The sequence below is a fragment of the Clarias gariepinus genome, chromosome 27 (genome assembly GCF_024256425.1).
Source record: "Clarias gariepinus isolate MV-2021 ecotype Netherlands chromosome 27, CGAR_prim_01v2, whole genome shotgun sequence".
Classification (NCBI taxonomy): Eukaryota; Metazoa; Chordata; class Actinopteri; order Siluriformes; family Clariidae; genus Clarias; species Clarias gariepinus.
Window position 1 is genome coordinate 9,971,770 of NC_071126.1, and position 25,459 is coordinate 9,997,228.

General features: G+C 37.0%; 1 protein-coding gene across 1 annotated transcript; it reads right to left on the reverse strand.

The window, feature by feature from the left end:
- Positions 1-715: 715 nt before the first annotated feature.
- On the reverse strand, positions 716-25,160 carry LOC128514939 (leukocyte elastase inhibitor-like). The gene is made up of 7 exons (XM_053488854.1): positions 25,045-25,160; positions 23,466-23,644; positions 7,426-7,563; positions 6,932-7,049; positions 6,658-6,800; positions 5,226-5,393; positions 716-1,332 (listed from the first exon to the last, which is right to left on the reverse strand). Exons 2-7 carry the CDS (start codon positions 23,631-23,633, stop codon positions 922-924), a joined length of 1,146 nt encoding a protein of 381 aa, XP_053344829.1. The 5' UTR covers positions 23,634-23,644; positions 25,045-25,160; the 3' UTR covers positions 716-921.
- Positions 25,161-25,459: the final 299 nt, after the last annotated feature.

Consider the following 25,459-nt stretch of genomic DNA (forward strand, 5'->3'; position numbering starts at 1 on the left):
GATTGCAACAGTTTAAAACTGTAGTTGCAACCTGTAGTTTAAATGTTCGTTAATTTCTTGCAGACTGATACAATTTCAGCTATTTTTGTTTTTCTAGGCAATTATCAAGAGGTAACTATAAACTATAAGCTCTCAGTGAGGCCCAAGGCATTTGCTTAACTTGTTCATGTTCTATTAAATATATTAGGTTTACTGGAACGTTTACTGGTTTATGTTATGTCGTGTTTGTCGCACTGTCACTTTGTTGCTCATTTGCACATTTGCACGTGCCCTTTATGTTGTCTGTAAAAAAAAAATAAAAAATAAAAAACGTAGATAGTTCTCCTTTCTGGGTTAGCTAGTTAGTTTTTGTTAATTTATGTTGTAATTTTTTTGTTGTCAGGTCAATCTGTCTTGTCTCTGCAAGCCAGCTAACTTGGCCTCTTAGTTAGCTAGTTTAGTTTTTCTGTTAATTTATGTTGTAAATTTATGTTGCAAATTTATGTTGCATGTAGCACCTTCTTCCTGGAGGAACGTTGTTTCACTGTGTTTAAACTTGCAGTCTTGCAAAATCATATAAAAACTGACGTTTATGAAGAATAAACAAATTGTCCATAAATGTGACTTGTATGAAAGGGGGAAAAAAAAAAAAGACAGAGCTTTGCAAAAACACACCTTCTGAGGCCACAAGGAAAAAAGTCTTATGGACAGATGAGACAAAAATCGTTTGTTGTATGGTTACATTTCAACAGGTTTATTATGGTAATTTCTTGTTAGAGTCAGTATATAACATGAAATATGTCACTACTGGGTGTATAAAAGCAATTCACATATTCCAAATGCGACCCCTTTTAATTCCAAATACATTAAACACTTTTTGTTCATTTTATTTGATAAACACTTCCAAACACGCATTATTTCTCAGGTTGGTAGAGAACATCTCTACTTTGGGCCTCTGAACTTCCCAAAAAAGAGAATACTCTTAGTAGGGTTGTGTCTGATGAAGAATAGGAAGGGATGGTCTGCCATGAAGTGCTTCTCTGGTCTCAAGCAATCTGTAGTAATTATGATGCCTGTGGCCACTGCTGCCTCTGTGCCTTCCTCATTAACCTCGACATAAGCTTTGTGGGTCACAGATGACACAAAAAGGTCTCCTTGAATGCTCATGCCTGTCAGATCCGCAGCACCAGGCTGGAACAAAGAGCTCATGCCCATCTTACTCAGGATATCTTTTAAAGAATACTGCTCTTCCAACTTAAATTTTGGCAAATGGAGAATGATATCAGTTGATCTGTCCATCCTCTCTGGATTTGTCCACTCTATCAGCCTGTTCACTGTTAATTCACTCTCCAGCTGTTAAACAACAAACATACAGACACTGTCAGGTGCTAGTAAGACAATGATGGTACAATTTTAATATACAATTAAACCTTAAATTAACAATTAAACAAGCATAATTTATTCTGGAAATGTGCTGGTAATCCAAAGCACCCGTATATTAAAGCATATTTCCCCATAAGAAATAATGAAAACTTAAATGATTAATTTCACAACCCAAAAATAGCCATCTAAATATGATTGATACAAAATATGCAGTAAAAAATTAAACAAATTAACCTCGACTTTACTTGAAAAAAATTGTCCCTGGTGTGAAGAAGACGAGAGAGGGGTTATTGTACAAGATGACTATCACACACATACACACATACATATATGCTTACTAAAGTTGAGAAATGTGTGCAGGACATACAGTAGGAGATTGGATGCTAATTAAAAAACAGGATGCAATGAATAAAGGATATATTGTAACCATAGTGCATTGAAGCTTGGTTAAGCTTGATAAAGCATGGTAATAATCTGTTATGGGGGTGTTTTTCTGTAGCAGGAACTAGGACGCTTGTTAGAATAGAAGGAAAATAAATGGTGAATCCATCCCTCCATCATCTCTCCATCCTTTCAGTGGTGTTTAAACACTAAGCTGCAGCTTAGGCCTCAAATGCTGTCTGCTTCAGAGGTGTGGTAATGTGTCATAACTGACCCTGTGCTCTGACCCCAACCTTCGAACAAGTTATGGTTACCAGAGAAAGAATTTAATTGTGCTGTAATGTATACTGTAAATGACAAATAAAGACTTCTTCTTAAAAATGTGTAAAATCTTTGCCTTTTGATCTTAAACCTTAAACGCTGTTTATTGACTAGTGTTGTAACTAATTAGTAGTCCACATAATCTTATCTCTGTATATCTATATAGTTCTTTCTATTTACACAGCTTTTATGAGTGATCTCTGTTTCACTCGAAAAACACTCACTGGACTTCTGTGGAACTATCTGGGAGAGTTCACTTTTGCTGTTTTGACTTGTAATTAACTTCCTTCTGCTTAATCCTGATAAGACAGAAGTTCTAGTCATAGGACCGCATACAGCTAGAAGTAAGATTTTAGATCACACTATAACTTTAGATGGCCTTTCTGTTTCATCAAGTGCAACAGTAAAAGACCTCGGTGTGATTATAGATTCCAGTCTTTTATTTGAAGCTCATGTAGATAATATTACCAGGATAGCATTCTTTTACCTCAGAAACAATGCAGAAAAACTAGTTCATGCTTTTAATTACCTCTAGGTTGGACTATTGTAATGCCTTACTGTCTGGTTGTTTAACAAGGTGCATAAACAAGCTTCAGCTAGTCCAGAATGCAGCAGCGAGAGTCCTCCCTAGAACCAGAAGATACGAGCACCTCACACCTATTTTATCTTTACTCCAATGGCTCCCTGTAAAATTTCGAATTCATTTTAAAATACTACTCTTGACAAATAAAGCATTAAATGGACTCTTGCCGCAGTATCTGAGTGAACTGCTAGTGTTTTACGATCCGACACGCCTACTTCGATCAAAGAATGTAGACTGCTTGTCAGTACTTAAATGATTAATTGAAAACTAGAGCTGGGGGCAAAGCTTTTTCTTACAAAGCTCCAAAGTTCTGGAATAGCCTTCCAAATCGTGTTCAGAGACAGTCTCAGTGTTTAAGTCTAGGCTAAAAACCTATTTATTTAATTAAGCATTTTTATAAACAGATTTGTCTTGGGTAAAGGAGCAGATCTGGGGGACTCATGGACATACAGTAGAGTATTATGGTGAACAGGTATGTTTAGATGCTGTCTTCCCCACTCTCATTGATCACTCAGGTTTGTTGATGGTGAGGTACAGTAATTGTTTGCTTTTCATCTCAGGGAGCCCTCATGTCTGTGTTTCCTTCTGGCTCTCCCTTTTAATTATGCTGTTTTAGTTAGTCCTGCTGAAGTCTCTGCTTGCACGCCATACTAAATATACATTCACATTATACATTATGTGACTGCGAAAATACCTAACTGTTATCTCTCCTCTTCTGCTCTCCCCTCTCCTGTTCTCTCTCCCCCTCTCTCTGTTGAGCTACTCATGTCATTCCTGAGCTGCCAGTGATCCAGACTCCCTCTGCCCTCCGGACCTGTCTGACCCATCCTGGTTCCCCACTTCTGGTTGGAGATCTCGTCACATGTCTCTTTGGGAGGAGTCTGGTGTCTGGGTACGGTTTCACTCTACCATGAAGAACGGTTCTGGCCTCGACTGGTGTTGACAGCTGTTTCTTTGAGGACTTGACTTGGCTGTAGTTGCTCGATAGTTCAGGACTGGAATTAAAGTCTACCTTAGACTCCATATTAACATCAATTAACATCAACTGTTATAGCTTAACTGGCTAACACACCTAACACACAGTATGAATGCAGATCAATTCCTGCTGTCTGTTTCATCCAAATGAGGATGGGTTCCTTGTGGAGTCTGGTTCCTCTTAAGGTTTCTTTCTATTACCATCTTAGGGAGTTTTTCCTTGCCACTGTCGCCCTCGGCTTGCTCACCAGGGACTATCTGACCATTTTGACTCATGTACACTTACATACCATACAAACTTAAATAATTCTTTTGATTGTGTAAAGCTGCTTTGCGACAATGTCAATTGTTGAAAGCGCTATACAAATAAAATAAAATTTAATTGAATATATGGACTCAATGCTGTCTCTTGTCTCATAGGCACAAAATGAAAAAAATGCTTTATGTGCGCACATCCTGTACGTGGTCACAATGTTTAAATGAACAGTATATGCAAGCATGGATGTTGACTATACGAGTGAGGCATGAACACTGAGACTAAGCATGGCAGACGATTACCCACAATACCGCAGCATGAGAGGGAGAAGAACCATTGCCTCAGTTGTGATCATGTGACACCCAGCAAACAAAGCATTTACATACTACTTATATTTCAAGACCTTTCTCGTTTATCGAGGTAAAATTTATTCAAAATTGCAAAACATTCTCAGACCAAGTTATTTGCAATCCATAGGTTTAACTATAATACAATTCCAGGCTGAAATTGGCTGCTTGTTTCTATCCTATAGGGCTACAAAAAAAAAAAAAAAAAGAGTCTGTATCATGCTTGTGATATCAGGGATATCAGCTGCTCGTCCCATGCATGACAAAATTACAGACATGACATAACCATTTCATTTTTAGGACAATGGCATGCCTGTGCTGCTTTTACTCCTAATTTGTAAATAGTGCTAGCGGTTTGATTCTTGAACTAATTGAGGGAGGAGATATTAGGTTTCATCTGTTGATTTCAACAGTTGTGCATGGTGGGTTTTTCCTAAGTAATTTAAAAGCTTAGCTTTTCAGTGGAAATTATAAAGGCATAAAGAGTGTAAAATTTATAAATTAATATGTCAGAATCTGATTTTGTCAACTCCCAAACAATGCTTCGTTCCCTAGAGACCTGGCTCTCGATGTTGATATAGGTTTTGGTGAGAGAAGTATTTTTTGGTGATCCAAATTATAGTCCTTGTCATTATATTTGCAGTGATTCTGGGTCATTTTAAGGTGATTATTTTGGAGTAACAAAATTCTACCAAAATAGTTTCTCAAACGCTTCATCATACCATGTTTTATAACCAAAAACAGGAAATTTTACTGCTAACGGAATATTGGAAGGCGTCACAAATGACAGAAGTCACAAAAATACTATGTGAATAAGGCTCAGTGTTTGTTTCACAATAATTTGTTTAAAAAGTGTTTATAATAAAGTAATTATGAATAAAATATCCACCTAGACAATTAGATTTATTAGATAATAGGTCAACCTGCAATAGATTGTGTTTTGCAGATCATTATAAATTAGAAGGAGACAAGATAAAATTTTTAAGAGGTGTGTGCTGACCTTTTGAAGTGGGTCTGAGCCATCCAGAGACTCCTCAGGTAAAAGCACCACCATGCTGAGTTCCTCCTCCACATATGGCAAATCCAGTACCTGCAGCTTGTACTCATCAATGTAGTTGTAGGGGAATTCCTCCTCCTTGTACATCATCTGCACTTGTTTTTTCTCAGTCTAATAATCATACCCAATAAACAAATTATGATTATTCAAATATTTGCAATCCTGTTTGCACTGAACCATTTGAACCATCCAAGTTGGACTGTAAATACACACACCTAAAGGATTATTAGGAACACCATACTAACACGGTGTTTGACCCCCTTTCGCCTTCCGAACTGCCTTATCCTGCTGGAAGTAGCTATCAGAGGATGGGTACATGGTGGTCATAAAGGGATGGACATGGGCATAAACAATGCTCAGGTAGCCCGTGGAATTTAAACGATGCCCAATTGGCACTAAGGGGCCTAAAGTATGCCAAGAAAACATCCCCCACACCATTACACCACCACCACCAGCCTGCACAGTGGTAACAAGGCATGATGGATCCATGTTCTCATTCTGTTTATGCCAAACTCTGACTTTACCATTTAAATGTCTCAACAGAAATCGAGACTCATCAGACCAGGTAACATTTTTCCAGTCTTCAACTGTCCAATTTTGGTGAGCTCGTGCAAATTGTAGCCTCTTTTACCTATTTGTAGTGGAGATAAATGGTACCCGGTGGGGTCTTCTGCTGTTGTAGCCCATCCACCTCAAGGTTGTGCGTGTTGTGGCTTCACAAATGCTTTGCTGCATACCTCGGTTGTAACGAGTGGTTATTTCAGTCAAAGTTGCTCTGCTATCAGCTTGAATCAGTCGGCCCATTCTCCTCTGACCTCTAGCATCTTTTTGCATCTGTAGCATTTTTGCCTACACGACTGCCGCATCCTGGATGTTTTTTCCCTTTTCACACCATTCTTTGTAAATCCTAGAAATCGTTGTGTGTGAAAATCCCAGTAACTGAGCAGATTGTAAAATACTCAGACCGGCCCGCTTGGCACCAACAACCATGCCACGCTCAAAATTGCTTAAATCACCTTTCTTTCCCATTCTGACATTCAGTTTGGAGTTCAGGAGATTGTCTTGACCAGGACCACACCCCTAAATGCATTGAAGCAACTTCCATGTGATTGGTTGATTAGATAATTCCATTAATGAGAAATTGAACAGGTGTTCCTAATAATCCTTTAGGTGAGTGTATATTCCACTGTATATATATAATTATATTATTTATTCTTACATCCTCTTTGTTACTGCTGGTCTTTCAAGTTTTGCTATATTACTACAATGACATTTAAAATAGAAAACTCTATTAAGCAATACAAATACTACAGTATACAGTTAATGTGTATAATGAAGACTGAAATTATGTGAATGTGTATTGTGTGACTTCCACCTGGTTTATCTTGAAGGGCATCTCCTTAGTGTCTCTAGTATCAAACACATGCTTCCATTTTCCCTTGAAATAAATCGCATTCACCAGGGCAAGTCGAGTCATTGCTATGATCGTCCCTGACTGCAAAATATCTTTTATTTTACCTGAAACCAAAACGAAGAAAACTATTATAACCTGAACATGGTCTTCTAATACAATTCTTTGTGTGTCCCCCTTATGTTGTAGCGTTTGAGAAAATATTCTAAAAATGTATAAAAAAATATTAGTTTTTTACCCTCAGTCTTCTCTTCTACCCACTTGTTGATGAGCTTCCGTGACTCTTCTGATGATCCAATAAAGTCTACTGTCTGCATGTCAGCTTGGTACAACTTCTGAGTGGAGTCCACATATTCCTGAAACAAAAGGCACAACACATTCAGGACACTGTCATTCAAGCATAAGGTGGCTATGTTTTAGAAGCTAAAATATAAAAATTTTGCATTGTTTACACTTTTGCTTACTATATACCTTACCTTGATTCCTTCAGTATGGAAACCCCTGAATGTGTACAAACATCAGCACTGGCACTGTGCATACTTGTTCATTCCAGCTAAAAGTCTGGCTTGGAAGCAATGCATACTTTTTCTCACCTCGCAGTAACTTAAGTACTGGGGTTACAGTCAAAAACCACTAAGAGTTAATTTGTCCTTTATTGCCAGATCAAAGATCTTAAACATATTTTTGTAACAAAACAAAAGCAAAGTTACGCGACAGGTGTAATTGGCTTACAGATAGGAAATTGTAAGTCTTCTCTCCATAAAGCCTGTTAGCCAGTCGGAGAATGTAGGAGGCTTTGGGGCTGTTAATTGCAGAGTTGAGTGTCTTGAAGTTGGAGTGAACATCAGGGACTGAACTGAAGGATAGAACCTGCAATGAACAACAACAACATCATAAACCTCATGTTTTTATTTTTTGCATATTTATCACAATTAAATGAATGAGATCACCAAACAAAGTCCAATATTAAACAAAGTTAACCTGATTAAATACAAAATGCTGTTTTCAAATGATTTTTATTTTGATAAATATTTAATTTATTAAGGGGAAAAAAAGCTGTCTTTTAAAGCTTTGGGACTCCAGCAAACTATATTGAGAGCCATTATCCATGGCCAAAAGGAGAAAACAGTGTTACAGGGTGAACCTTCCCAGAAATGGCCGGCCTACCAAAATTACACCAAGATCACGAGGCGATTCATTCAGGAGCTCATAAAACCACCCAAAACAACAAGCCCCACTTGCCTCAGTTAAGGTCCGTGGTAATGATTCAGGACTAAGAAAGAGAATGGGCAAAAGTAAATGTTAACCGTAGGAGAGCTCCAAGGCTAAAAAAAAAAAAAAGGATAAAAAGGTTCATCTCACCTTTGACAATAATAATTTTTTGATTTCCCCAAGACTTTTGGGCAAATGCTTTGTGCACTCATGCGAGTTGAACATTTTGTGAGGTGTATATCCCGTTAAATCTAAAATAAAAGTAACAGTGTTTTTATTTAAAGGAAATCATACCAATAGTCAAATGTGGTGGTGGTCGTGTGATGGTCTGGAGCTGCTTTGCAAAAAGATTTAGCAAAAAGACTGCATAACTGATGGGAACAATAAATCCTGCACACTACCAGACAATCCTGAAGGAAAATGTCTGGCCATCAGTTTGTGACCACAAACTCAAGCACAGTTTGGTTATGCAATAGGACAATGATCCAAAACACACCAGCAGGTCCACCTCTGAATGACTAAAAAAAATTAAATTGGAGTGACCTTGTCAGGCCGGACTTCCAGAATTCTGTGGCATGACCCTAAACAGACCATTTATGCTCGAAAACGTGGCCGTGGATAAAGTAAATGGTGGAACCAAGTGTCCCAAGGGAACCAATATGCAAAAATTAAATAAATAAATTAACAAATAAATTAAGAATAAGGAGTATGTCTCACAATTATGGCTGGGCAATAAAACAATACTGATATGTATCGCGATAAGCACGTGATCGATATCAATAAAAAATGTGTTCAATAAAACGCTCAATAATTTTTTTCCTTTGTCGGAAGAAAACAGAGGTCGCGTAGCTAGTTTGGTTGCTCTCATGCGCACTCGCTCCGCGACTGGCACTAGGACCCTGAAGTAGTACGGTCGCGATTCAGGAAGTATGAAAGGAGACAAGATTGCGCTTCACATCGCTTAGTCATTGAGTCGGCCCATGCTGTTTCCGAAGCTTCGCCGGATCTTATGTGATTTTGGGTCCAAATCCTGATTGAGTGTGTGTTGGCTTCTCCAGCACCGCATATTGGATAATATCCCATAATTATGAGATCTTGATACTGGTAGATATTTATGTCAATGGGTAATTTGGATGATATTATCATTAGTATGTCAACACTGCACAGGTATCTAAAGTGCTTAGGACTGTTCAGTAAGAAATGCACATTCTGTCCTTCTCGAAGTGGCTCCCTTTATTCAGGAGCAGCTAAACCTGTAACGATGCGGGTCTTACAAGGTGCAAAACCACGCATAAATACTTTCCAAGGTTTTTTTTTTTGTTTAAATAAATAAATAAAATAATCATTTTAATTGGTCAAATAGGCCCTCCTTCAACACAGTTCCCACTTCCAGACATACAGGTATGAGAATGGCTGATCTATCCTGATTTAGAAAGCTAAACAGGCTTGACCCTGGTTAGTGCTTGGATGGGAGACTCCCTGGGTGTATAAGCTTTTCAGTTTTATTCCTCATATAGTTTTTTTTTTTAATAAACAAATAAATAAATAACATTATAATTTTAATTGGTCAAAAAGGCTTTCCTTCAACCCAGTTTCCACTTCCAGACATACAGGTATGAGAATGACTGACCTAGCCTGATTTAGAAAGCTAAGCAGGCTTGGCCCTGGTCAGTGCTTGACTGGGGGACTTCCTGGTTATGTAAGCTCTTAGTTTTATTCCTCACAAATTTTTTTTTTTTTTTTTTTTTTTTATAAATGAAAAAAAAAAAATTTTTTAATTGGTCAAATAGGCCTTCCTTCAACCCAGTTTCCACTTCCAGACATACAGGTATGAGAATGACTGACCTAGCCTGATTTAGAAAGCTAAGCAGGCTTGGCCCTGGTCAGTGCTTGACTGGGGGACTTCCTGGTTATGTAAGCTCTTAGTTTTATTCCTCACAAATTTTTTTTTTTTTTTTTTTTTTTATAAAAAAAAAAAAAAATTTTTTAATTGGTCAAATAGGCCTTCCTTCAACCCAGTTTCCACTTCCAGACATGCAGGTATGAGATTGACTGATCTAGCCTGATTTAGAAAGCTAAGCAGGCCTGGCCCTGGTCAGTGCTTGGATGGGGGACTTCCTGGTCCTATAAACTTTTCAGCTTTATTCCTCATATAGTTTTTTTTTTTTTTTTGGTTTGTTTAAATAAATAAATACATAAAATAATCATTTTAATTGGTCAAATAGGCCTTTCTTCAACCCAGTTTCCACTTCCAGACATACAGGTATGAGAATGACTGATCTAGCCTGATTTAGAAAGCTAAGCAGGTTTGGCCCTGGTCAGTGCTTGGATGGAAGACTCCCTGGTTCTATAAGCTTCTTAGTTCTATTCCTCACAAATTTTTTTTTTTTTTTAATAATAATAAAAAAATCATTTTAATTGGTCAAATAGGCCCTCCTTCATCCTAGTTTCCACTTCCAGACATAAAGGTATGAGAATGACTGATCTAGCCTGATTTAGAAAGCTAAGCAGGCTTGGCCCTGGTCAGTGCTTGGATGGGAGACTCCCTGGTTCTATAAGCTTCTTAGTTTTATTCCTCATATAGTTTTTCTTTTTTATATTGAATAATATAAAAAAAACATTTTAATTGGTCAAATAGGCCTTCCTTCAACCCAGTTTCCACTTCCAGACATAAAGGTATGAGAATGACTGATCTAGCCTGATTTAGAAAGCTAAGCAGGCTTGGCCCTGGTCAGTGCTTGGATGGGGGACTTCCTGGTTCTATAAGCTTTTCAGCTTTATTCCTCATATAGTTTTTTTTTTTTTTTTTGGGTTTGTTTAAATAAATAAATAAATAAATACATAAAATAATCATTTTAATTGGTCAAATAGGCCCTCCTTCAACCCAGTTTCCACTTCCAGACATACAGGTATGAGAATGACTGATCTAGCCTGATTTAGAAAGCTAAGCAGGTTTGGCCCTGGTCAGTGCTTGGATGGGAGACTCCCTGGTTCTATAAGCTTCTTAGTTTTATTCCTCATATAGTTTTTCTTTTTTATATTGAATAATATAAAAAAAACATTTTAATTGGTCAAATAGGCCTTCCTTCAACCCAGTTTCCACTTCCAGACATACAGGTATGAGAATGACTGATCTAGCCTGATTTAGAAAGCTAAGCAGGCTTGGCCCTGGTCAGTGCTTGGATGGGAGACTTCCTGGTTCTATAAGCTTTTCAGCTTTATTCCTCATATAGTTTTTTATTTTTTGGGGGGGTTTCTTTAAACAAATAAATAAATAAAATAATCATTTTAATTGGTCAAATAGGCCCTCCTTCGACCCAGTTTCCACTTCCAGACATACAGGTATGAGAATGACTGATCTAGCCTGATTTAGAAAGCTAAGAAGGCTTGGCCCTGGTCAGTGCTTGGATGGGGGACTTCCTGGCTTCATAAGCTTTTCAGCTTTATTCCTCATATAGTTTTTTTTTTTTTTTTTGGGTTTGTTTAAATAAATAAATAAATAAATAAAATAATCATTTTAATTGGTCAAATAGGCCCTCCTTCAACCCAGTTTCCACTTCCAGACATACAGGTATGAGAATGACTGATCTAGCCTGATTTAGAAAGCTAAGAAGGCTTGGCCCTGGTCAGTGCTTGGATGCGAGACTCCCTGGTTCTATAAGCTTTTCAGCTTTATTCCTCATATAGTTTTTTTTTTTTTAATTAAATAATAAAAAAAAAAAACATTTTAATTGGTCAAATAGGCCCTCCTTCAACCCAGTTTCCACTTCCAGACATACAGGTATGAGAATGACTGATCTAGCCTGATTTAGAAAGCTAAGCAGGCTTGGCCCTGGTCAGTGCTTGGATGGGGGACTTCCTGGTTCTATAAGCTTTTCAGCTTTATTCCTCATATGTTTTTTTTTTTTTTAAATAAAAAAAAAATCATTTTCATTGGTCAAATAGGCCCTCCTTCAACCCAGTTTCCACTTCCAGACATACAGGTATGAGAATGACTGATCTAGCCTGATTTAGAAAGCTAAGCAGGCTTGGCCCTGGTCAGTGCTTGGATGGGGGACTTCCTGGCTTTATAAGCTTTTCAGCTTTATTCCTCATATAGTTTTTTTTTTTTTTGGGTTTGTTTAAATAAACAAATGAATAAATAAATAAAATAATCATTTTAATTGGTCAAATAGGCCCTCCTTCAACCCAGTTTTCACTTCCAGACATACAGGTATGAGAATGACTGATCTAGCCTGATTTAGAAAGCTAAGCAGGTTTGGCCCTGGTCAGTGCTTGGATGGGAGACTCCCTGGTTCTATAAGCTTTTCAGCTTTATTCCTCATATAGTTTTTTTTTTTTTTTTTAAATAATAAAAAAAAATCATTTTAATTGGTCAAATAGGCCTTCCTTCAACCCAGTTTCCACTTCCAGACATACAGGTATGAGATTGACTGATCTAGCCTGATTTAGAAAGCTAAGCAGGCTTGGCCCTGGTCAGTGCTTGGATGGGAGACTCCCTGGTTCTACAAGCTTTTCAGCTTTATTCCTCATATAGTTTTTTTTTTTTAAATAATAAAAAAAAATCATTTTAATTGGTCAAATAGGCCTTCCTTCAACCCAGTTTCCACTTCCAGACATACAGGTATGAGATTGACTGATCTAGCCTGATTTAGAAAGCTAAGCAGGTTTGGCCCTGGTCAGTGCTTGGATGGGAGACTCCCTGGTTCTATAAGCTTTTTAGCTTTATTCCTCATATAGTTTTTTTTTTTTTTTTATTAAATAATAAAAAAAATCATTTTAATTGGTCAAATAGGCCTTCCTTCAACCCAGTTTCCACTTCCAGACATAAAGGTATGAGAATGACTGATCTAGCCTGATTTAGAAAGCTAAGCAGGCTTGGCCCTGGTCAGTGCTTGGATGGGGGACTTCCTGGTTCTATAAGCTTTTCAGCTTTATTCCTCATATAGTTTTTTTTTTTGGGTTTGTTTAAATAAATAAATAAATAAATAAAATAATCACTTTAATTGGTCAAATAGGCCCTCCTTCAAAACACTTTCCACTTCCAGACATACAGGTATGAGAATGACTGATCTAGCCTCATTTAGAAAGCTAAGCAGGCTTGGCCCTGGTCAGTGCTTGGATGGGAGACTCCCTGGTTCTATAAGCTTCTTAGTTATATTCCTCATATAGTTTTTTTTTTTTTTTTTTTTTTTTTGGTTTGTTTAAATAAATAAATACATAAAATAATCATTTTAATTGGTCAAATAGGCCCTCCTTCAACCCAGTTTCCACTTCCAGACATACAGGTATGAGAATGGCTGATCTAGCCTGATTTAGAAAGCTAAGCAGGTTTGGCCCTGGTCAGTGCTTGGATGGGAGACTCCCTGGTTCTATAAGCTTTTTAGCTTTATTCCTCATATAGTTTTTTTTTTTTTTTTTTAAATAAATATATACATAAAATAATCATTTTAATTGGTCAAATAGGCCTTCCTTCAACCCAGTTTCCACTTCCAGACATGCAGGTATGAGATTGACTGATCTAGCCTGATTTAGAAAGCTAAGCAGGCTTGGCCCTGGTCAGTGCTTGGATGGGAGACTCCCTGGTTTTATAAGCTTCTTAGTTTTATTCCTCATATAGTTTTTCTTTTTTATATTAAATAATAAAAAAAATCTTTTTAATTGGTCAAATAGGCCTTCCTTCAACCCAGTTTCCACTTCCAGACATAAAGGTACGAGAATGACTGATCTAGCCTGATTTAGAAAGCTAAGCAGGCTTGGCCCTGGTCAGTGCTTGGCTGGGAGACTCCCTGGTTTTATAAGCTTCTTAGTTTTATTCCTCATATAGTTTTTCTTTTTTATATTAAATAATAAAAAAAATCATTTTAATTGGTCAAATAGGCCCTCCTTCAACCCACTTTCCACTTCCAGACATACAGGTATGAGAATGACTGATCTAGGCTGATTTAGAAAGCTAAGCAGGCTTGGCCCTGGTCAGTGCTTGGATGGGAGCCTCCCTGGTTCTATAAACTTCTTAGTTTTATTCCTCATATAGTTTTTCTTTTTTATATTAAATAATAAAAAAAATCATTTTAATTGGTCAAATAGGCCCTCCTTCAACCTAGTTTCCACTTCCAGACATAAAGGTATGAGAATGACTGATCTAGCCTGATTTAGAAAGCTAAGCAGGCTTGGCCCTGGTCAGTGCTTGGCTGGGAGACTCCCTGGTTTTATAAGCTTCTTAGTTTTATTCCTCATATAGTTTTTCTTTTTTATATTAAATAATAAAAAAAATCATTTTAATTGGTCAAATAGGCCCTCCTTCAACCCACTTTCCACTTCCAGACATACAGGTATGAGAATGACTGATCTAGCCTGATTTAGAAAGCTAAGCAGGTTTGGCCCTGGTCAGTGCTTGGATGGGAGACTCCCTGGTTCTATAAGCTTCTTAGTTTTATTCCTCATATAGTTTTTCTTTTTTATATTGAATAATATAAAAAAAACATTTTAATTGGTCAAATAGGCCTTCCTTCAACCCAGTTTCCACTTCCAGACATACAGGTATGAGAATGACTGATCTAGCCTGATTTAGAAAGCTAAGCAGGCTTGGCCCTGGTCAGTGCTTGGATGGGGGACTTCCTGGTTCTATAAGCTTTTCAGCTTTATTCCTCATATAGTTTTTTTTTTTTTTTTTGGATTTCTTTAAATAAATAAATAAATAAATAAATAAAATAATCATTTTAATTGGTCAAATAGGCCCTCCTTCAACCCAGTTTCCACTTCCAGACATACAGGTATGAGAATGACTGATCTAGCCTGATTTAGAAAGCTAAGCAGGTTTGGCCCTGGTCAGTGCTTGGATTGGAGACTCCCTGGTTCTATAAGCTTCTTAGTTTTATTCCTCATATAGTTTTTCTTTTTTATATTGAATAATATAAAAAAAACATTTTAATTGGTCAAATAGGCCTTCCTTCAACCTAGTTTCCACTTCCAGACATAAAGGTATGAGAATGACTGATCTAGCCTGATTTAGAAAGCTAAGCAGGCTTGGCCCTGGTCAGTGCTTGGATGGGGGACTTCCTGGTTCTATAAGCTTTTCAGCTTTATTCCTCATATAGTTTTTTTTTTTTTTTTTGGATTTCTTTAAATAAATAAATAAATAAATAAATAAAATAATCATTTTAATTGGTCAAATAGGCCCTCCTTCAACCCAGTTTCCACTTCCAGACATACAGGTATGAGAATGACTGATCTAGCCTGATTTAGAAAGCTAAGCAGGCTTGGCCCTGGTCAGTGCTTGAATGGGCGACTCCGTGGTTCTATAAGCTTCTTAGTTTTACTCCCCATATGGTTTTTTTTTTTTTTTTTTGGTTTGTTTAAATAAATAAATAAATAAATAAATAAATAAATAATTATTTTAATTGGCCAAATAGGCCCTCCTTCAACCCACTTTCCACTTCCAGACATACAGGTATGAGAATGACTGATCTAGGCTGATTTAGAAAGCTAAGCAGGCTTGGCCCTGGTCAGTGCTTGGATGGGAGACTCCCTGGTTCTATAAGCTTCTTAGTTTTATTCCTCATATAGTTTTTCTTTTTTTTATTAAATAATAAAAAAAATCATTTTAATTGGTCAAATAGGCCTTCCTTCAACGCAGTTTCCACTTCCAGACATAAAGGTACGAGAATGACTGATCTAGCCTGATTTAGAAAGCTAAGCAGGCTTGGCCCGGTCAGTGCTTGGATGGGGGACTTCCTGGTTCTATAAGCTTTTCAGCTTTATTCCTCATATAGTTTATTTATTTATTTTTTTTTTTTTTGGGGTTTCTTTAAATAAATAAATAAATAAAATAATCATTTTAATTGGTCAAATAGGCCCTCCTTCAACCCAGTTTCCACTTCCAGACATACAGGTATGAGAATGACTGATCTAGCCTGATTTAGAAAGCTAAGCAGGCTTGGCCCTGGTCAGTGCTTGAATGGGCGACTCCGTGGTTCTATAAGCTTCTTAGTTTTACTCCCCATATAGTTTTTTTTTTTTTTTTTTTGGTTTGTTTAAATAAATAAATAAATAAATAAATAAATAAATATTTTAATTGGCCAAATAGGCCCTCCTTTAACCCACTTTCCACTTCCAGACATACAGGTATGAGAATGACTGATCTAGGCTGATTTAGAAAGCTAAGCAGGCTTGGCCCTGGTCAGTGCTTGGATGGGAGACTTCCTGGTTCTATAAGCTTTTCAGCTTTATTCCTCATATAGTTTTTTATTTTTTGGGGGGGTTTCTTTAAATAAATAAATAAATAAAATAATCATTTTAATTGGTCAAATAGGCCCTCCTTCGACCCAGTTTCACTTCCAGACATACAGGTATGAGAATGACTGATCTAGCCTGATTTAGAAAGCTAAGAAGGCTTGGCCCTGGTCAGTGCTTGGATGGGGGACTTCCTGGCTTCATAAGCTTTTCAGCTTTATTCCTCATATAGTTTTTTTTTTTTTTTTTGGGTTTGTTTAAATAAATAAATAAATAAATAAAATAATCATTTTAATTGGTCAAATAGGCCCTCCTTCAACCCAGTTTCCACTTCCAGACATACAGGTATGAGAATGACTGATCTAGCCTGATTTAGAAAGCTAAGCAGGCTTGGCCCTGGTCAGTGCTTGGATGGGAGACTCCCTGGTTCTATAAGCTTCTTAGTTTTATTCCTCATATAGTTTTTCTTTTTTTATTAAATAATAATAAAAAAAAAACATTTTAATTGGTCAAATAGGCCCTCCTTCAACCCAGTTTCCACTTCCAGACATACAGGTATGAGATTGACTGATCTAGCCTGATTTAGAAAGCTAAGCAGGCTTGGCCCTGGTCAGTGCTTGGATGGGGGACTTCCTGGTTCTATAAGCTTTTCAGCTTTATTCCTCATATAGTTTTTTTATTTATTTAATAAAAACAAAATCATTTTCATTGGTCAAATAGGCCCTCCTTCAACCCAGTTTCCACTTCCAGACATACAGGTATGAGAATGGCTGATCTAGCCTGATTTAGAAAGCTAAGCAGGTTTGGCCCTGGTCAGTGCTTGGATGGGAGACTCCCTGGTTCTATAAGCTTTTTAGCTTTATTCCTCATATAGTTTTTTTTTTTTTTGGGTTTGTTTAAATAAACAAATGAATAAATAAATAAAATAATCATTTTAATTGGTCAAATAGGCCCTTCTTCAACCCAGTTTTCACTTCCAGACATACAGGTATGAGAATGACTGATCTAGCCTGATTTAGAAAGCTAAGCAGGCTTGGCCCTGGTCAGTGCTTGGATGGGAGACTCCCTGGTTCTATAAGCTTCTTAGTTTTATTCCTCATATAGTTTTTCTTTTTTATATTAAATAATAAAAAAAATCATTTTAATTGGTCAAATAGGCCCTCCTTCAACCTAGTTTCCACTTCCAGACATAAAGGTATGAGAATGACTGATCTAGCCTGATTTAGAAAGCTAAGCAGGCTTGGCCCTGGTCAGTGCTTGGATGGGAGCCTCCCTGGTTCTATAAGCTTTTCAGCTTTATTCCTCATATAGTTTTTTATTTTTTGGGGGGGTTTCTTTAAATAAATAAATAAATAAAATAATCATTTTAATTGGTCAAATAGGCCCTCCTTCGACCCAGTTTCACTTCCAGACATACAGGTATGAGAATGACTGATCTAGCCTGATTTAGAAAGCTAAGAAGGCTTGGCCCTGGTCAGTGCTTGGATGGGGGACTTCCTGGCTTCATAAGCTTTTCAGCTTTATTCCTCATATAGTTTTTTTTTTTTTTTTTGGGTTTGTTTAAATAAATAAATAAATAAATAAAATAATCATTTTAATTGGTCAAATAGGCCCTCCTTCACCCCAGTTTCCACTTCCAGACATACAGGTATGAGAATGACTGATCTAGCCTGATTTAGAAAGCTAAGCAGGCTTGGCCCTGGTCAGTGCTTGGATGCGAGACTCCCTGGTTCTATAAGCTTCTTAGTTTTATTCCTCATATAGTTTTTCTTTTTTTAATTAAATAATAAAAAAAAAAAAACATTTTAATTGGTCAAATAGGCCCTCCTTCAACCCAGTTTCCACTTCCAGACATACAGGTATGAGATTGACTGATCTAGCCTGATTTAGAAAGCTAAGCAGGCTTGGCCCTGGTCAGTGCTTGGATGGGGGACTTCCTGGTTCTATAAGCTTTTCAGCTTTATTCCTCATATAGTTTTTTTATTTATTTAATAAAAACAAAATCATTTTCATTGGTCAAATAGGCCCTCCTTCAACCCAGTTTCCACTTCCAGACATACAGGTATGAGAATGGCTGATCTAGCCTGATTTAGAAAGCTAAGCAGGTTTGGCCCTGGTCAGTGCTTGGATGGGAGACTCCCTGGTTCTATAAGCTTTTTAGCTTTATTCCTCATATAGTTTTTTTTTTTTTTGGGTTTGTTTAAATAAACAAATGAATAAATAAATAAAATAATCATTTTAATTGGTCAAATAGGCCCTTCTTCAACCCAGTTTTCACTTCCAGACATACAGGTATGAGAATGACTGATCTAGCCTGATTTAGAAAGCTAAGCAGGCTTGGCCCTGGTCAGTGCTTGGATGGGAGACTCCCTGGTTCTATAAGCTTCTTAGTTTTATTCCTCATATAGTTTTTCTTTTTTATATTAAATAATAAAAAAAATCATTTTAATTGGTCAAATAGGCCCTCCTTCAACCTAGTTTCCACTTCCAGACATAAAGGTATGAGAATGACTGATCTAGCCTGATTTAGAAAGCTAAGCAGGCTTGGCCCTGGTCAGTGCTTGGCTGGGAGACTCCCTGGTTTTATAAGCTTCTTAGTTTTATTCCTCATATAGTTTTTCTTTTTTATATTAAATAATAAAAAAAATCATTTTAATTGGTCAAATAGGCCCTCCTTCAACCCACTTTCCACTTCCAGACATACAGGTATGAGAATGACTGATCTAGCCTGATTTAGAAAGCTAAGCAGGCTTGGCCCTGGTCAGTGCTTGGATGGGAGACTCCCTGGTTCTATAAGCTTTTCAGCTTTATTCCTCATATAGTTTTTTTTTTTATTTAATAAAAACAAAATCATTTTCATTGGTCAAATAGGCCTTCCTTCAACCCAGTTTCCACTTCCAGACATACAGGTATGAGAATGACTGATCTAGCCTGATTTAGAAAGCTAAGCAGGCTTGGCCCTGGTCAGTGCTTGGATGGGGGACTTCCTGGTTCTATAAGCTTTTCAGCTTTATTCCTCATATAGTTTTTTTTTTTGGGTTTGTTTAAATAAATAAATAAATAAATAAAATAATCACTTTAATTGGTCAAATAGGCCCTCCTTCAACACACTTTCCACTTCCAGACATACAGGTATGAGAATGACTGATCTAGCCTCATTTAGAAAGCTAAGCAGGCTTGGCCCTGGTCAGTGCTTGGATGGGAGACTCCCTGGTTCTATAAACTTTTCAGCTTTATTCCTCATATAGTTTTTCTTTTTTATATTAAATAATAAAAAAAATCTTTTTAATTGGTCAAATAGGCCTTCCTTCAACCCAGTTTCCACTTCCAGACATAAAGGTACGAGAATGACTGATCTAGCCTGATTTAGAAAGATAAGCAGGCTTGGCCCTGGTCAGTGCTTGGATGGGAGACTCCCTGGTTCTATAAGCTTCTTAGTTTTATTCCTCATATAGTTTTTCTTTTTTATATTAAATAATAAAAATAATCATTTTAATTGGTCAAATAGGCCTTCCTTCAACCCAGTTTCCACTTCCAGACATGCAGGTATGAGATTGACTGATCTAGCCTGATTTAGAAAGCTAAGCAGGTTTGGCCCTGGTCAGTGCTTGGATGGAAGACTCCCTGGTTCTACAAGCTTTTCAGCTTTATTCCTCATATAGTTTTTTTTTTTTTTAAATAATAAAAAAAAAATCATTTTAATTGGTCAAATAGGCCCTCCTTCAACCCAGTTTCCACTTCCAGACATACAGGTATGAGAATGACTGATCTAGCCTGGTTTAGAAAGCTAAGCAGGTTTGTTCCTGGTCAGTGCTTGGCTGGGAGACTCCCTGGTTCTATAAGCTTTTCAGCTTCATTCCTCAAATAGTTTTTTTTTTAAATAATAAAAACAAAATCATTTTAATTAATCAAATAGGCCTTCCTTCAACCCAGTTTCCACTTCCAGACATACAGGTATGAGTTTGACTGATCTAGCCTGATTTAGAAAGCTAAGCAGGCTTGGTCCTGGTCAGTGCTTGGATGGGGGACTTCCTGGCTCTATAAGCTTTTTAGCTTTATTCCTCATATAGTTTTTTTTTTTTTATTTTATTTTTTTTTTTTTGGGGGAGGGGGGGGTTGTTTAAATGTGAATATATACATAAAATAATCATTTTAATTGGTCAAATAGGTCTTCCTTCAACCCAGTTTCCACTTCCAGACATACAGGTATGAGAATGACTGATCTAGCCTGATTTAGAAAGCTAAGCAGGCTTGGCCCTGGTCAGTGCTTGGATGGGGGACTTCCTGGTTCTATAAGCTTTTTAGCTTTATTCCTCATATAGTTTTTTTTTTTTTTTTTTTTTTAAATAAATATATACATAAAATAATCATTTTAATTGGTCAAATAGGCCCTCCTTCAACCCAGTTTCCACTTCCAGACATACAGGTATGAGAATGACTGATCTAGCCTGATTTAGAAAGCTAAGCAGGTTTGCCCCTGGTCAGTGCTTGGATGGAAGACTCCCTGGTTCTACAAGCTTTTCAGCTTTATTCCTCATATAGTTTTTTTTTTTTTTATAATAAAAAAATATATATTTTAATTGGTCAAATAGGCCTTCCTTCAACCCAGTTTCCACTTCCAGACATACAGGTATGAGATTGACTGATCTAGCCTGATTTAGAAAGCTAAGCAGGCTTGGCCCTGGTCAGTGCTTGGATGGGGGACTTCCTGGTTCTATAAGCTTTTCAGCTTTATTCCTCATATAGTTTTTTTTTTTTTAAATAAATGAATAAATAAAATAATTATTTTAATTGGTCAAATAGGCCCTCCTTCAACCCAGTTTCCACTTCCAAACAAACAGGTATGAGAATGACTGATCTAGCCTGATTTAGAAAGCTAAGCAGGTTTGGCCCTGGTCAGTGCTTGAATGGGAGACTCCCTGGTTCTATAAGCTTTTTCAGCTTTATTTCTCATATAGTTTTTTGTTTTTTTTAAATAATAAAAAAAAAAATCATTTTAATTGGTCAAATAGGTCTTCCTTCAACCCAGTTTCCACTTCCAGACATGCAGGTATGAGATGTACTGATCTAGCCTGATTTAGAAAGCTAAGCAGGCCTGGCCCTGGTCAGTGCTTGGATGGGGGGCTTCCTGGTTCTATAAGCTTTTCAGCTTTATTCCTCATATAGTTTTTTTTTTTTTAAATAAATGAATAAATAAAATAATTATTTTAATTGGTCAAATAGGCCCTCCTCCAACCCAGTTTCCACTTCCAGACATACAGGTATGAGAATGACTGATCTAGCTTGATTTAGAAAGCTAAGCAGGCTTGGCCCTGGTCAGTCCTTGGCTGGGTGACTTCCTGGTTCTATAAGTTTTTCAGCTTTATTCCTCATATAGTTTTTTTTTTTTTAAATAAATGAATAAATAAAATAATTATTTTAATTGGTCAAATAGGCCCTCCCTTCAACCCATTTTTCACTTCCAGACGAACAGGTATGAGAATGACTGATCTAGCCTGATTTAGAAAGCTAAGCGGGCTTGGCCCTGGTCAGTGCTTGGATGGCAGACTCCCTGGTTCTATAAGCTTTTTCAGCTTTATTCCTCATATAGTTTTTTTTTTTTTTTAAATAATAAAAAAAAAAATCATTTTAATTGGTCAAATAGGCCTTCCTTCAACCCAGTTTCCACTTCCAGACATACAGGTATGAGATTGACTGATCTAGCCTGATTTAGAAAGCTAAGCAGGCTTGGCCCTGGTCAGTGCTTGGATGGGGGACTTCCTGGTTCTATAAGCTTTTCAGCTTTATTCCTCATATAGTTTTTTTTTTTTTTTTAAATAATAAAAAAAAAATCATTTTAATTGGTCAAATAGGCCCTCCTTCAACCCAGTTTCCACTTCCAGACATACAGGTATGAGAATGACTGATCTAGCCTGATTTAGAAAGCTAAGCAGGTTTGCCCCTGGTCAGTGCTTGGATGGAAGACTCCCTGGTTCTACAAGCTTTTCAGCTTTATTCCTCATATATATATATTTATTTTTTATTTTATTTTTTAAATAAATAAAATAATAATTTTAATTGGTCAAATAGGCCTTCCTTCAACCCACTTTCCACTTCCAGACATACAGGTATGAGAATGGCCTATCTAGCCTGATTTAGAAAGCTAAGCAGGCTTGGCCCTGGTCAGTCCTTGGATGGGAGACTCCCTGGTTCTGTAAGCTTCTTAGTTTTATTCCTCATATAGTTTTTTTGTTTGTTTGTTTTTTTATAAATAAATAAATAAATAAAATAATAATTTTAATTGGTCAAATAGGCCTTCCTTAAACCCAGTTTCCACTTCCAGACATACATATAATTAATTTTTTTTTTCTTTTCTTCTCCCCTCTTCTTTAATAATATAGAAAAGTCCACCAAGGTGGATCATTGTATATGTGTGTGCGTGTTTGAGACAGAGAGGAAGAAAGAGAGAGTCTTGTCTCTTGTTGTATTCTTTCTTAATCAAGTTTGTTAGCCCATAAGTGTTTGTAAGAATATACACTGATCAGCCATAACATTATGACCACCCACTTATATACAGTACTGTATATACTGTATCGAGTAGGTCACGCCCCCCCACCTAAGCAGTAATGACGTGTGTTGTTACTACCATTAACCTTTTCCTCAATTTGAGCTACAGTAGCTCTACTATTGGACCAGGCAGCCACCCCAAAACCATCTTGCCAGCTCACTGATTTTCCTTCTCTGGATCCCTTTTGATAGATCCTGACCACTGCAGCCTGGAAATATCTCACAAGAGCTACAGTTTTGGAGTTGCTTTGACCCAGTCCCTTAGCCATTACAATGGCGGCTAGAAGTTGGTGGGATATATTAGGCAGCAAGTAAATCTTTTTCATGAAGTTAATGTAATGGAAGCAGAACAAATGGGCAGGCATAAGGATTTAAGTGACTTTAACATGGGCCAAATTGTGATGGCTAGAAAACTGAGTCACTCACTCACTCAAGGTCTATATCACTTTTTTCTATTTAGGGTCGTGGGGGGCCTGGAGCCTATCCCAGGAGACTTATGGCATAAGGGGGACACGCTGGATAGGATGCTAATCTACACGCAGGGCTCTGGAGTCCGAGTAACTGCATCACTTATGGTGGCAAAAGTGGGACCAACTCAATATTAGGCAGGTGGTCATAATGTTATGGCTGATTGGTGTAAATAGTGATACATTGTGTTTTGTGTATGACTAAACTCAATGCAAATACTGTAGTTTTCTCTGTCCTGTGTGTAAACAATTTTACATCCCTAGTGTGAAAAGTTTGCAGCTGTGTTTAAATGTACTTAGGATAAGCTCTCGTACCTTAGCCATTTCCTCAGCAGTCCTTCCTCTCGCTCCTAAGTAGACCATACTGAGTGCGGCACTGATATTTAGCGGGGAAATAAACAGGTTTCCGTTTGGGCTCTCTTCGCTTACGGCCCGGTACAGGTCCAGGGCGAAGTTGCTATTAGCGCGGCACAAACTCTCCATCTTTGAATAATCTAATTAATAACACATACAGATACTTAAACTGTGCAGTGTGACACAGAACACAAAAATCTGTTTGTTTTAAAATTAAGAAACCTTTTTAAGAAATGCATTTATGGAAGGGAAAAAAAAGAGCAAAACAGGCCATCAGACTTTCAGCTCTTAATGCTTATGCACAAAAGTCATCTACTGCATACAAGAAACAATAAATACATATGAGCTCTAAAAAAAATATTTAGATTCATTTTGTACAGTTACAGTAAACCTTGGATTGCAAGCATAATTCATTCCGGATGCTTGCTTGTAATCCAAATCACTTGTATGTAAAAGCAAATTTTCCCATAAGAAATAATGGAAATTCAAAAGATTCATTCCACAACCCAAAAAATATCCATATTAAATTTTTAATTACCAACCATAAAGGAAAAACAAAATAAATAAACCTGCACTTTGCCTTTAAAAAGAATCGTGACTGAAAAAAATGAGGTGGAAGGAGGCTACTGTGCAGGACGGCTTGCACATTCAGGCAAGCCTCATTCAGGTGTCCAGGTTTCACCAGCCAAAAGTTTCACCAAAAGGTTCATTTCATGAAGCTTTACTTACGAGCTCATTGTACTGACATCTGGTGGACAAACTTTCTGTAGCAAATAGACCCTAACATTGCAAGCAGTACAATTAATATGTGCTTGTAGTGCCATTATCATATTCATCATCGTCACCTGTCAGTTGTGAGTGTATATGCTGTTTCCTAAAAAGACCCTGAAATATTTGTGCACTTATCTACCTCTGATCTGTTAAGGTGAACACAATAACACCACTAGGGTTTATGAGATTGAGGTCATTAATGTAAACCAAAAATTGTCCTTCTTCAATTCCTTCTTTTTCCTGCAACTTGATACTAAACCTACCCTCCATTTACCCAGCTGATATGTAAAGAGAAAGATGAAGTACAAAAGAGGAGAAAGAAAAAACCTCTTTGGGGTACAAAGATGCCACAGGGGGCATTACTACAGCATGTTTTAATAAATATATATGGGGTTAGGATTGTGCAGTATATAGTGAAATATCTTTTTTTTAATGCACAACCTAGGCAATACAATTTACTTCATTTTAACTGAACAAACACGACTGAGCAAAAAGTTTTTGTTTTTTTTAAATCACAAAGGCAAAGAAATAGTATAGATTCACAAGATCATGCGTTTATATGGCTGTTTTCTGCTGCTTTGGTGTAGTAGTAATAATAATAAGAATAATAAAAGAATAAAGATTATTTGAATAATAGTTTTTTTTTTTCATTGTATTTTTTCTACGTCATTCCCATATTCCGGCCGGAAGAAGAAAAAAAAAGTACGCGTTTTAAATGTAATAATACCTTTAGGTTTACATGACAATGTGTAGGAAACACTGTACCTACCGATCTCAAAAGATCTGGATTCCGATATATGGAAGCTCTAAGTGAAGTGGGAAAATGCAGCAGTGACACCACAGACTTTTAAAGCAGTGCGGAAACGCCTCAGTGTTGTATTTCAGGAAAGAGACGGAAGGAGGATCCAGATGATTTAACCCTTTCATTGATTTGTTGTTATATGTACATTTGGCCTATCCCACAAAATGAAGGCTCATGCATGTTTTACATACTGTTGCATAACATCAAATACTGTAGCAAGAGGATGGATTTTTCACCTCTTCCAGTGACTTTTGCTAAACAGGGTTAATAACTGAGGAGAAATGGTAGTGGCGTACTTGAATCAAGAATAGAAATTAACTGCTAAAATGTAAAAGAGCATATTATAGTTCTAAGAAAGTTCAGTTTTTTCCTATTAACACAA

Coding starts and splice junctions, on each gene's coding strand:
- LOC128514939 (XM_053488854.1), bottom strand. CDS start 23,633: ATGGAGAGTTTGTGCCGCGCTAATAGCAACTTCGCCCTGGACCTGTAC. Junction 7,050..7,425: donor AGACTTACAATTTCCTATCT/GTAAGCCAATTA, acceptor CTTTTGTTTCAG/GAATATGTGGACTCCACTCA. Junction 5,394..6,657: donor TGCCCTTCAAGATAAACCAG/GTGGAAGTCACA, acceptor TATGATTATTAG/ACTGAGAAAAAACAAGTGCA.